At 30.6% G+C, this 12059-nt stretch overlaps 3 protein-coding genes across 6 annotated transcripts; 2 read left to right on the top strand and 1 right to left on the bottom strand.

The window, feature by feature from the left end:
* Positions 1 to 11: 11 nt before the first annotated feature.
* LOC108738414 (zinc finger protein 664-like) lies at positions 12 to 2444 on the bottom strand. The gene is made up of 8 exons (XM_025976584.1): positions 2210 to 2444; positions 1949 to 2158; positions 1704 to 1896; positions 1463 to 1647; positions 1258 to 1393; positions 1031 to 1203; positions 838 to 970; positions 12 to 564 (listed from the first exon to the last, which is right to left on the bottom strand). Exons 1-8 carry the CDS (start codon positions 2351 to 2353, stop codon positions 272 to 274), a joined length of 1467 nt encoding a protein of 488 aa, XP_025832369.1. The 5' UTR covers positions 2354 to 2444; the 3' UTR covers positions 12 to 271.
* Positions 2445 to 2791: 347 nt separating this feature from the next.
* On the top strand, positions 2792 to 8515 carry LOC108738427 (RNA polymerase II-associated protein 1). The gene is made up of 15 exons (XM_018471832.2): positions 2792 to 3108; positions 3184 to 3398; positions 3687 to 4273; positions 4365 to 4496; positions 4556 to 4930; positions 4992 to 5158; positions 5214 to 5316; positions 5377 to 5517; positions 5685 to 5910; positions 5970 to 6127; positions 6192 to 6369; positions 6562 to 6954; positions 7055 to 7424; positions 7506 to 7693; positions 8282 to 8515. Exons 1-15 carry the CDS (start codon positions 2982 to 2984, stop codon positions 8453 to 8455), a joined length of 3534 nt encoding a protein of 1177 aa, XP_018327334.1. The 5' UTR covers positions 2792 to 2981; the 3' UTR covers positions 8456 to 8515.
* Positions 8516 to 9247: 732 nt separating this feature from the next.
* Positions 9248 to 11272, top strand: LOC108738419 (uncharacterized protein DDB_G0286299-like). 4 transcript variants are annotated; one of them, XM_018471824.1, is made up of 3 exons: positions 9655 to 9678; positions 9818 to 10273; positions 10427 to 11272. In XM_018471824.1, exons 1-3 carry the CDS (start codon positions 9670 to 9672, stop codon positions 11060 to 11062), a joined length of 1101 nt encoding a protein of 366 aa, XP_018327326.1. In that variant the 5' UTR covers positions 9655 to 9669; the 3' UTR covers positions 11063 to 11272. The 4 variants fall into 4 exon arrangements, with proteins under 4 accessions (XP_025832372.1, XP_018327324.1, XP_018327326.1 ...); XM_025976587.1 differs by lacking the exon at positions 9655 to 9678 and adding an exon at positions 9248 to 9363 and having other exon boundaries at positions 9818 to 11272; XM_018471822.2 differs by lacking the exon at positions 9655 to 9678 and adding an exon at positions 9433 to 9515 and having other exon boundaries at positions 9818 to 11272.
* The last annotated feature ends 787 nt before the right edge of the window (positions 11273 to 12059 follow it).

Raw genomic sequence — 12059 nt, 5'->3', positions numbered from 1 at the left:
ATAATTACATATGCACACATTTAAGTAAGACATACAGAAAGACGAGAATCCAATTTCAAACAAAGTATCTAAAAGTAATATCACAAAAGTTATCTATGAATCGTAAAGCAATCTAAATAATTAAAAAGATTAATATAATGTTGTAAAAAATATTTAGTCAGAAGCCTTAATTAAATGTACAGAAAAGTGCCACGTTTATAAAAATGACTAAAAAACTTAAAAAATTAAATAAAATCGAATGAAACTTCAATAAACAAAATTCTGGTTTATCTTACGAAATATTTTGACTATTAGTTAATGTGACCACTTGATTTGTGTGAGTTTTGCGATGAGCCGCTAATTGTCCCGACTGTGTGTATCGCTTACCGCAATATGCGCATACGTATGGTTTTTCCCCTGTATGAGTCCTTGTGTGACTCTTTAAAGTCCTGGAGGAAACAAAAGCGGCCCCACAAATTGAACAAACATGGTCCCTTATTCCCAAATGTGTTTTCCTATGAGCCGATAGATTGCTAGATGTGTGATACCTTTTCGGACATTTGTCACAACAGTAAGGTTTTTCTCCTTAAATAAAAAGAAAACAGTTGTTTTACTATTGAAACAAAAATAATTAAAACCAACGCTAAAACTTTTATTATTGTTTACTTTAGAGCACACTTATATTCCTTTTTAATGAAAAAGTACTGCAAACGTTTCTGATTTGCAAGAACTAGTACATAGATTTTGATCAAGTACATTATTTGCGCGAGCGAGTGGATTCTGTAGGGTTGCCTTGAAATATAGGAAACCACGTAGTCGGAACCAAGCTATACTCGATACTAATGACAATTTATTTACCTGTATGGGACCTCATATGGGTGGCCAAATCGGCAGCTCTGGCAACCCTTTTTCCGCACATAGAACATTGAAATTTCTTCTCACCAGTATGGGTCATATTATGAGCTAATAAACCACATCGGCTCACGAAAGCCTGTAAAATCATCATCAATTAAAAGAATGTTTTCCTAATTTTGAGGAAATATTGTTCAACCTTAGGACAAGACTCGCATTTGTAGGGCCTCTCTTGCGTGTGTGTTCTTGTATGAATTTTTAAATAGGACGAAGTAGCGTACGCTGACCCACAAACGGAGCATACATATGGTTTTTCCCCTGTGTGAATCCGTACGTGAATTTTTAAAACGAAAGAATGTGCGAATCTTTTGCCTAAATGCAAAATGCTTATTAAAAAGTTAAACTAGATTTGATTAGAAAGTATACCGCAAACTTTACACTCATAATTCCTTTCGCCAGTGTGAATTTTATTGTGGGTCTTGAGACTGTGAGGATCTGCAAAGCGTTTCCCACATACACAACAAATTATAGGCTTTTCCCCAGTATGAGAACGCATATGAACCTTAATAAGAACAAATAAATAACAATTTCCATTAATAATCCTACTTCTGCTGTTTAATAAACATCTTACTAAAAGATCAGCATGCTCGAAAAATCTTTTCCCACAGCTAACACACAACTGTTTCTTTTCACCACCATGAATACGACTATGTTTAGCCAGACTTGTTTGCTTGTTAAATGATTTATTACACACCTTGCAGGTATATGGTTTATAATCAGTATGTGATTGTAAATGCACTTTTAATGATTTGGATGCTAAAATAACAAACTAAATGAGGAAAAGGATATAAACTATTGGTAAAATTATTTACAGTGGAACTCCTTTTCACAAACTGTACATTGGAGTTGTTTCTTATGATTTGATGTATGCAATTTTAAACCCTTCTTTGAATTAAATGATATCTTACAAATCTTACATTCATTTGTAATGATATTGACATTTTCATCATCATCATCTTCATTTGTAATTTCTTTGTCATCATCACAGTCGTTTATTTCAACTTCCTACAAATATTAAATCAAAAAGAAAAACACAAAGGCCACTCAATATACATACGTCCTTTATAGTACCATTATCAGTTTTATTACTTTCATTCTTCTTAGAATCAATCTCATCTAATGTAAATTCGGTGTCCAATAAAGGAAACGAAAAGCTTTTCAACTGATATTCAGACTTTATACATTTCTCTTTAAACGTAAATGCTATGTTTAATTGATAATTACATTCATTGCAGAGAAAACTTGGTAGCTTCTCTCCTTGCTCTACCTGTTATTTTATAGTGTTACAAAAGAGGAGGGCTTTTTTTCACTTCCTTACCTTTATATTTGTTACATTCATTATCATTATATTCAAATTATTATCGAATAAATAGTGTAGGCTTTCTGGAGTCTTTTGGGTAAGGCAAATTCGACAAATTTTTGTTAAATCTTTTAAGGATATTTTTGTCGACAAATTATCCATAACTGAAACAACTATGGGTAATATATCCTTATTTTCACATATAAAGAATCAAAAAACATTAATTTTTAATTTTGTTCGTTCACAAAATTGTAGGTTAAATAGTNTGGTACGAATATTGTCTTCCAGAAGTTCAAAGTTTGCAAGTAACTTTGTGAACAAGTAATTAAGAAATTCTATTTTGTTTGGTATTGTTTTTACCAAACGGTAATAGTAGTAATAATACAGTAATCTATGATAAACAATAGGCATTACATCGCAGTGTATATCTGTTATCTATGATAAGCATGAAAATGACTATAGAGTCTCACAAAGATTACTAGTAAATATTTAATTAATGTTTTTGTTATTAAATATTAGACATTATCATAGACTTTTTCTGAATATGTAAAAGTCGTATAAGTGTATTTATGCAATGAATATTAATTATATCACATCATATGCATAGATGCTTATTTTGTAGTATGGTTTATTCTATGGTTGTAGTTGTAATAAAAAATTTCGTATGACGTTTGAGGTTTACTTAACCTAAAATTGTTTTTAATTTGAAAAAGTGGATGAAGTTTTGAAATTATAAAGTGTTGTTAAACTGTGGGAGTTAATAACAGTGTTGTATTAAAAACTATTAGCTATGTTCAAAAGGCCTCAACCCGGTGAAACTGAAGAGGATATCTTAAGACAACAAGAAGAATTTTTGCGGAGTAAAGCAGAGACAAGCAACTTACCTCCCGCTGCAACTATTGTAAAAGTAAATTCAGGTAAGATAGTTGATGAATAAGTTAAGAGAAAATTTAACAAATATTACTGTTATCTACATGCATTTATTATTTAAGGTAATCAAAATGATCATGGAATGGACCAGAGTGAGGTACAAATGGATACAAGTACTACTCTGCAGGAACAGATAGATAACACATTTGAAATGATCCCAAGTCAAATAAATATTGGACAAATTGTGGAAAAATCGAGCAATACATGTGAGAAACCTACGCTTGTTATTTTTCCTAAACATGCAGGTTTTCCTCAAGCTGCCAGAAGAAAAGAGAATGTAAGAATTATTTATAACTTTCATTAATAAATCTGTATTTATATATTAATGTACATATTTATTACCATTTATAAAAAACAAATGTTTTAGTTACTGGCTAAAGGTCATAAAGGTAGCATTTTTTCACAACAAATCAAAAGAATGAAAAGCAATGAAATAAGAATGGAGACTGAAGGTGAATCTCCTTCATGTAGTAGTTCACCTGTAGATGTAGAAAGCAAANAATAAATCTGTATTTATATATTAATGTACATGTTTATTACCATTTATAAAAAACAAATGTTTTAGTTACTGGCTAAAGGTCATAAAGGTAGCATTTTCTCACAACAAATCAAAAGAATGAAAAGCAATGAAATAAGAATTGAGACTGAAGGTGAATCTCCTTCATGTAGTAGTTCACCTGTAGATGTAGAAAGGAAATTAGAAATTACCGAAAACAAACAGTCTGACTCAATTCCAACCTCATTTGTGGTTGATGAAGACCTTCCATGCAGAAGTTACATTCTAACAGGAAAAGATAAAGAAGAAATTCATAGGGAAAACATGGAAGTTTTACATAAAATGACTGAGCATCAAATTTTGGAAGAAAGAGAAAAACTCTTATCCACAATGGATCCTGCTATTGTGGCATTTTTAAAGTCCAAACGATGCCATCAAGAATTTAAAATACATGAGGACAGAACACCGACAGTTTCTGAAAAGAATAAAGCTGCTGAAGAAGTTAATGTTGAAGATATTGAAACGACTGCCGAAATTGTAGGCCATTACAAATCAGACAGCTGGTTACACTTTGATACAATTGAAGCAAATAAATTGGCTTGGATGAAATCTGTTGATATTCCAAAAATAAAAAAAAATGATCCTTATGAAGCACGGTATTTTATTAATGCAATTTACTTAATGTTTCAACTTTTATTGTATATAATTATAACCATTTTCATTACAATTTATTAATCATGTTTAAAGGTTTGATTTTGATGGTTGGCTTTTGCCATTCTCGGTTCCTGATATTGACGAAAAAAATCGAATTTTATACCATCATGGTGATGAACCTGGTCGACCCGGTTACACTTTACAGGAATTATTTCAACTTTGTAGGTATATATTGCTAGTGCTTTAGACTCCTTTATTTCTTAACTAATTAATTATTGCTTCAGATCAAGTGTTATCCAGCAAAAAATTCTCGCTCTCAACACAATCGCAAACCTTTTGTCTCTTTATCAGTCAGGTGTCTATAGGGATATTTTAGAGTTGCCCATAGAACAGATTTTTTTCGTGGTTCGCTTTTGCCTTGACGATAACACACCATCGATTTTGAATTCTTGCGTAAAGGCGATGAGAAATCTGTTTTATTATGTAGTAGACGAAATTTGCGTGGATAATTTATTGACTTTTGGTCTTGAAATTGTTCAACCAATATTGGCTGTTGACCCTAAAGAAACTGAGGATGACAAGACTGTTAATGATCAACAGCTGGCCGAAACTAATTTGGTCAAATGTTTGGTAAGAACTGAAATTTTAACAAGAATAAGGTAAACTTCTGTAACTATATTTACTAAATAATAGTTATTGTTTGTCTATTTATTTTTACAGGTACATAATAAACGTTGTTAAACCTCCGCTGGAGACTATAGTTTACTGTTTAGAAATCCTGATAAGGCTGGCTAGAGATTCTTTTTTTATAGCTAAAGAAGTTTTTTATTATGATAATTTAATGAAAAGTATTTTAAATTATTTCATGCCTGTTGTAACGTCATCATGTAAGTGTTAATTTAAATTTAATTAACTTAAAGAATGAAATGCAATTCTTTTCAGTTTCCATATCTAATACGTATGGTACACCTCTTGTACAAGCCATTAAATTGGTACGAATATTGTCTTCCAGAAGTTCAAAGTTTGCAAGTAACTTTGTGAACAAGTAATTAAGAAATTCTATTTTGTTTGGTATTGTTTTTACTTGAACAATTTATTTATTTAGATATAAAATTATGGATTCCCTAGTGTCTTATTTGTCGAGTGAAGATTTTTCAATGAACAGTAACGGTTTAAAATTGCAGATTGAATCGTTGCATTTGTGGTCAGTTTTTGTTCATTTTGAATTAGCTTTGGATCACTTCAAGTAAGTAAAATTACTTATAGGATTTCGTACAAAGAAAGTTAAAAAGCTGTACCCTTACAGCTCTTTTTAGATGTAATGAAAACATGCTATTCGATCTGTGTTTCTATTTTATCCAATTTAATTTCTCTTGAAGTTTAATTTCTGTTTACAATTTTATTCTTTTTTAGAGTGTTGCAGCCCATTTTGCTAAGAATGTTAGACTTCCATGTTCGCAATACTAGTGCTGTTTTTTATACTTCTTACGTAGTCCAAAGTCATATTTCTGCTCTCCTGAATCTAATTTCTAACGTTTCGAAAAAAGATTATGTTTGTATACTTCCGTACATCTCGTTATTAATAGATCCGGCCATGTTCAAATGGACTGCCCAATTTGGATCTCAGAGCGAATATTCGGTATTGTTTTAGTTTAATTTTCCCAATAGAACCCTAAATTAATATTGCTTTCACTTTAGTGTGGAAAACTTCAAATTGTTTCATCTCTTCTCCACTGCTTTGCGAATTTATTCAGATATAAACCCACGAATGTTAATTTGCCCGTGGATGAAGTTGAAACCGCTATTCAAAATATGATCACGTCAGAAGGATTCGATGTGGTCACAAAACATATTGAGTAAGATGAAGCATTAACGTTTAAAAAGTTTTTAGAGTACCTATTTCGCTTGTTGCCTTTGCAGATTTAGTTCCAATTTGTTAAGTACAAAAGAACCTCAGAGATCTAGTGCTAACTTAAAAACACTGGAAGCCGCAATTTTTGATGCAACAGATCATATAGTTCCAGTTCTTCAACGAAGAAGCTGTATTCCTTTCCTGACCTCTCTGTCCGAATTTATAGATTCGTGTGAATGCAACAAGGTAAGAAAAACATCGTAAAAAAGAACATTGAAATGTCTAGTTTTTATTTTTATATTAATTCGTGAACGTCAAAACTTTTAGTTTTTTTTTTTAGTATTTGCTAAATTTTAATTTTTTATTTTGGTTTATTTATAAAAATATATTCATCAATCGAAACTAAGGACTTATAACTCTATATATTCTGATTTTTAGACTAGATTTGTCTTCCTTCATCACAAAAACATACTTCGTTACTTGAACCTTCTTCAAAAAGCTGATAAATTTAAACTGAGCGAAAATTGGTTTACAAGAATCGAAAGTCAACTAATTTTGAATATTTTAAAAGCTGCTGTGTCAATTCAAAAAGAGATCGATACTCAAATATTTTTTGAGGTCGCTGTTAAATGTCTGTCGACATTCAATTCTGAACAGAAACAGGACATTGAGTTCATCCTGTTTAATATCATTTTCAGTCCGCGATTTTATCCTAGCGAAGTGCTGATGCAAAATTTAGGAGTCAGCGACCAAACAAGTTTCTTGAAGGTAGCCCTTGATAACGTAAACGATATTTTTGAAACCTACGCATACACTTTGGGCCTTAAAAAAGTAAGTTGAGGCTTATTAAATTGTACAAGTATAATTTATATCTCTTATTATTTACTTGGGAAATTATTATTTTATAAACAACTATTTTATTATGTTTTAGGATCTCTGTGATTTTACAACTAATTTATGCGTTGATTCAAGCATAGGAAACATAATTCCAGTTGATTGGGTTTACAGTCCTATAATTATGTTCTATTCGAGTCAGCAGGATAAAAATACTCCTCTCCCAGAAGAACAGCAGTCGTTCTTTATAAAAAATTGCTTGAGATGGTTATGCACCTACGAAATGTATTTTCCCTCTTTGGCAAACAATATAAATACGACGGACAGATTTTGCAGAATCGCTTGCGTTTTTCTTGGAAGTGATGATCTTTTTCTGGATCAAGAAGTACAGACGTTGATGAAACTGTGTCTTCAGAGTATTTTGAACAGTAATGAGAAGGAAATAAATTTTAATAAGCCAATTCAAGGTACTTTTTAAATGTTTATTTGAAAAAGTTGTAAATATAAAGTAATTATCAATATTTTTAAAGTCGCAAATATTGCTTTAGGTCTCACAAATTTTCAAGATTTTTATACTCAAATATTAGAACAGTATCAGGGAGTGAGTTATGGAAATATTCTTTTTGGTAATTTTATTTTGCTGCCGCTGGCTCAAAAGCAAGATAAAAAGTACAGGAAAATTCTTTGGAGTGAATATGCAGGAATTCTACAAATATTTAATGTTACAGAGAGTGAGGTACGATTTAAATAATTTATTTTAATAGCACTAGTTCTTCCCCTCTATCAGTCACTGTGAGCTAGAAACTGTCAGCACCATTGCTTCCAGTGGTCGAAATTCACTTTTGTGAACAATTTGTTTAATCACATTCTTTGTGTTATAAATTGTTTGAAAAAATAAATTTAAAGGAATTGTTTGTAAATAGGTATGCAACATATCGTACACTTCAGCATAAGAAATTGCTGATATTAACTTTGATTTACGTAATATTACTTTGCCCTGTGCTGACAGCACTCATAATTTCTTTTATACTTAATTAAATCTGAAATCGATACTAATATACTTAGAGAAAATGAGTATTTATGATTATATCCTATTGAAATTGTACCGTAAAGAATTGGGCTTAAAAATTGATATTTCGTCGTTACTTTTGCGCCATTGTTGTAAATCCCCGATATGTTTGGTACTTCCTAGTCGTAGTTTTTACTTGTTTTTTTTGAGCACCAGTTGACTTATCAAGGGTCAAAAAAGTTTAAATGTTTAGTAAGAATATGATCTTACTTCTTTAGGTAGGTAATCAATTCTAATGTTCAGTATAATTTTTAGTGTTTATATCCAATGGAAATGTTTCTAGAACCGCTAGAAACCGATCTGTCGCTTCTTCAATGCTATCGAAGGACTTTACAGTCGGGAATGGTACGAAAAAACTCAGTTTTATACACAATCGCATCTCATCATGTCAAATCGCTTACTACTCAAAATAAAATTCGGCCTTTGTAATTATTTTGTTTTACTGATAAATAATTATATCTTTATAGTCGGTTAAGCATTAAAATATGTTTTGTCATTTTCTAATTTTTTTTTTAATTTGTCCTAGTACTTAAGATATATTTATTTTTTAATTTAAAAACGCAGTACATAATAAACGTTGTTAAACCTCCGCTGGAGACCATAGTTTACTGTTTAGAAATCCTGATAAGGTTGGCTAGAGATTCTTTTTTTATAGCTAATGAAGTTTTTTATTATGATAATTTAATGAAAAGTATTTTAAATTATTTCATGCCTGTTGTAACGTCATCATGTAAGTGTTAATTTAAATTTAATTAACTTAAAGAATGAAATGCAATTCTTTTCAGTTTCCATATCTAANAATATGTAGATAGATCAACAACTTGAGATATATGTCTGCGTTTCCATCAGTCTTTTGTTTTTCTTTTTTTTGTATAAAATGTATATTAATATTACAAGAAGAAATTAATTTAAAAGAATATAAGTATAAACTATACATAATGAAAAAAGAAAGTTTTACTGCTACTACTTTTATTTAAGTAAAAATTAATTCAAAGTTTGTCGCGATTCTATTCATGCAAGTTATATATTTCAATTAATAGACAAAAAAAATGTATGTATTATTTATTTCTATCCTTTTTTTATTTCAATTTCTCAGCCTAGGTTTATTAATGAGCAATCTATATGAATTTGTCTGTAGATCTATTTTCTAGGTATTTTCGTATTTTGTATTGGCAGTAACCTAGTAAATATTTAGTAACTTTTAACTTCAAACCGCGCCGGTTATTGTAGTAGTGATGGTTGCCTAAGTTAACTTACCATTTTTCGTTTTATTAGTAGTGTAGAAGTGTGTTCTGTTGTTGAACGATATTGGATAAATTTGAAGCAAAAAGAAAATTGTAAGCGATTTTTATTACATATTTTCTATTCCGTTTATTTACTTGAAATTATCACGCACTCGTTTAATAAATTCGCGCCACAGTTGCATCCAATAAATGTTCTGTAAGCCATTTTTAATTAAAGAGTTAGTAATAATAGTATTACATTAAAGGTAAATGTTTATAAACACAATAGAAATGCAACATATTGTAAATTTTTATGTATATTATTGCATATTTAACGATTTCTAGTTGTAAGTTACTTGAAGTGATGTAATAGAATGTTATCAGATACTTTATTTATATAAACAGTTCTTTGAGCTTTAAATGGATACAGTTGAGTGAATAAGTATAATTGTCTAAGACGTCGTTAAAAGTTGGTTCCGCTGTGGTAGTTTTTAATTTAAACTTGGCGTGTTTATTTACTAACAAAGCTGTCGCAGCGGTAAATACGTAACCTTATTTATCTTTTCAGGAATCCATAAAAATGAGTCAAAAAGCCGGAAAAAAGACTCGTCGCCGCACAGAAGAAGAATTAGAAAGTACAGGAAATGAAACGAAGAATGTAGATAGCAGAGCGGCACTAGAAAATGGCAAATCAAATGATAACAGTCTAAACGAAGAAGTGCAGGAGATACAAGCAGAAACAAATGATAAAATTGAAGTCCCTGAGAAAAGAAGATTAATTGAAACAAGAAGTCGATCATCAACTCCAATTATGAAGAAAGTGAAACCAACAGAACCACAAACAGAATCTTTACAGGAATCTGGGAATTCTAATGTTACAGAGGAAAAGAAGAATGGAAGTGGTGATGCACTAAACTCCTCTTTGGATTCAGTGCAAGAAGAAGAAATCGAGTCTGAATCTCAAACACATGAAAATTCAGAACTACAATTAAAATTGGATGACTCACCAATTCTGAGGAGTAAGGTAAATAAATCAGTAGTGACTTCTCATATTCCATCCGAAACTCAGAGTTCAGAAACTGAGCAGAAGCAGACAGAAAACAGGCAACCATATGTCTCTTTAGTTCGCATGGAGAATCTTGATAACAAAAAAGACAATGACAGTTCAAATTTGCAGGACTCAGTAGAAAGTAACGATTCCACCAAGAAACCTGAAGAAAATATAACAAATGGTCATGAAGAATCAAATGATTCGTTTGCGTCACTTGCCACGAATGATTTGAGTACAGTAGCAGTTTGTGAGAGTGATGCCACAAGACTTAATGCAGAATTTTCTCTCAAAGATTCTGAAATACTGGACAGTCCTTCCAATTCGTTTTTAAACATCACAAAAGACAAAAGTTTGGTCGATACTTGTCGCAGATTGTCTTCACGAAAGTCTATTCGTCCCTTGGATGAAGACTTTAGAAAACGAGTTCTGAGAAGCAATTTGGAAAATAAGGATTCTCTTGATAGTCCGTATCCATCTCGTTATTCGGTCGAAAGAATTACAGGTATGAAACGTAAAAATCATAGCATCACCCCACCCGATACGAAAAGGGCGAGAACAGAAGGCGGAACTATTATGTCTTATATTTCGAGGCCAATCAGCACATTGAAGAGAAGAATAAGTCGTTCTGATCTACAATCCAACACCCCAAAACTCACAGGGTACAAAACAAGATATGAAGGATTTGAAATCAACAGTGGAAGCCAAGTTGGAGTAGAAGTTGGCCGAAGTGATATGGAGAAGAAATGGTGTTCTATAATGTAAGCCATTTTTCTTTTTCATAATATCTCCAATTATTAGATTTTTTTCAAATACTGCACTAAGTAATTGGAAGAAAACTTTGCTATATTCAGTTTCAACTAACAACTCAAAAGAAAATTGATTCAATTCTTGTGATTATAACAGAGATAGTTCTTGTTACCTTTTGTACAAATTCCTTGAAATTTTAATTCATAAAGAAAATACTCACACTCACTCACTCAGTATCATATGAGGTATACTCATTTATTTTTTAATTTTATCTATAAAATCTATTACACTTCTAAAAAGAAAGTAATAAAATCTGTTTGTATTTGATAAAAGAAATATTTATACGTACGTGTAATGATAAGGAAAGTAATAGTAGTGTCGGTCGAATAAATGTTTTATTTTTAACTCTAACAATATATTTGTATATTTTCAACTACTAATAAAAGTAATTAATCAAAATGGAAAGAAAAGACTGTAAATATATTCAGTAGAATGATTTAAATTACAATTAAAATGTATTCTCGTTAAATTCGGAAATCTTTAAAATATTTTTTTTTTTTTCATTATTATAAATGTTATTCTGATTTTATATACAATTTAATTTTTTTTTCATAACATTTATGGGTTCAGCGGTATCGACTTTACTAAGTTTGTAGGTATAAAATATTTACCTAGTTATTAAAATTTAATAACAATTGCCCAAGTATTATCGCAAAGACTTAAATTTACAAGGGACTGATAAAAAAGAACTGATTTTCGTCTAAACCTTACCATCATCACATTCCAAGCGTTTTTACTAATATTTTTGGCCATCAAGCATTACGTTTTTTGCTCAATATTAAAGTTTAGTATGTGTGAAGGGGAATTCCTGAAAACTAACTATTATAACAAAAAGTTGCTGTTTGTTAAAACTACTGTTTAATATAACTGGTTTTATTAAATTTTGACAAAATTCTTTAGTTATTAAAATAAATGTAAAGGATTATTGAGACCATAATAGAGCATGGGTAAT

The sequence above is a fragment of the Agrilus planipennis genome, unplaced genomic scaffold (assembly GCF_000699045.2).
Source record: "Agrilus planipennis isolate EAB-ADULT unplaced genomic scaffold, Apla_2.0 scaffold196, whole genome shotgun sequence".
NCBI lineage: Eukaryota > Metazoa > Arthropoda > Insecta > Coleoptera > Buprestidae > Agrilus > Agrilus planipennis.
Note: the sequence above shows the minus strand (reverse complement) of the source record. Positions and strands in the feature narration are given on the sequence as shown.

What these genes read in the sequence shown, in the direction of transcription:
- LOC108738427 (XM_018471832.2), top strand. Translation starts at nt 2,982, where the DNA reads ATGTTCAAAAGGCCTCAACCCGGTGAAACTGAAGAGGATATCTTAAGA. An exon ending in CTGCCAGAAGAAAAGAGAAT is followed by an intron (nt 3,399 to 3,686) that starts GTAAGAATTATT and finishes CAAATGTTTTAG; the next exon opens with TTACTGGCTAAAGGTCATAA. An exon ending in GATCTCAGAGCGAATATTCG is followed by an intron (nt 5,911 to 5,969) that starts GTATTGTTTTAG and finishes CTTTCACTTTAG; the next exon opens with TGTGGAAAACTTCAAATTGT.
- LOC108738414 (XM_025976584.1), bottom strand. Translation starts at nt 2,353, where the DNA reads ATGGATAATTTGTCGACAAAAATATCCTTAAAAGATTTAACAAAAATT. An exon ending in TGAATGTAACAAATATAAAG is followed by an intron (nt 2,159 to 2,209) that starts GTAAGGAAGTGA and finishes ATAAAATAACAG; the next exon opens with GTAGAGCAAGGAGAGAAGCT. An exon ending in TTATGAGTGTAAAGTTTGCG is followed by an intron (nt 1,204 to 1,257) that starts GTATACTTTCTA and finishes TTTTGCATTTAG; the next exon opens with GCAAAAGATTCGCACATTCT.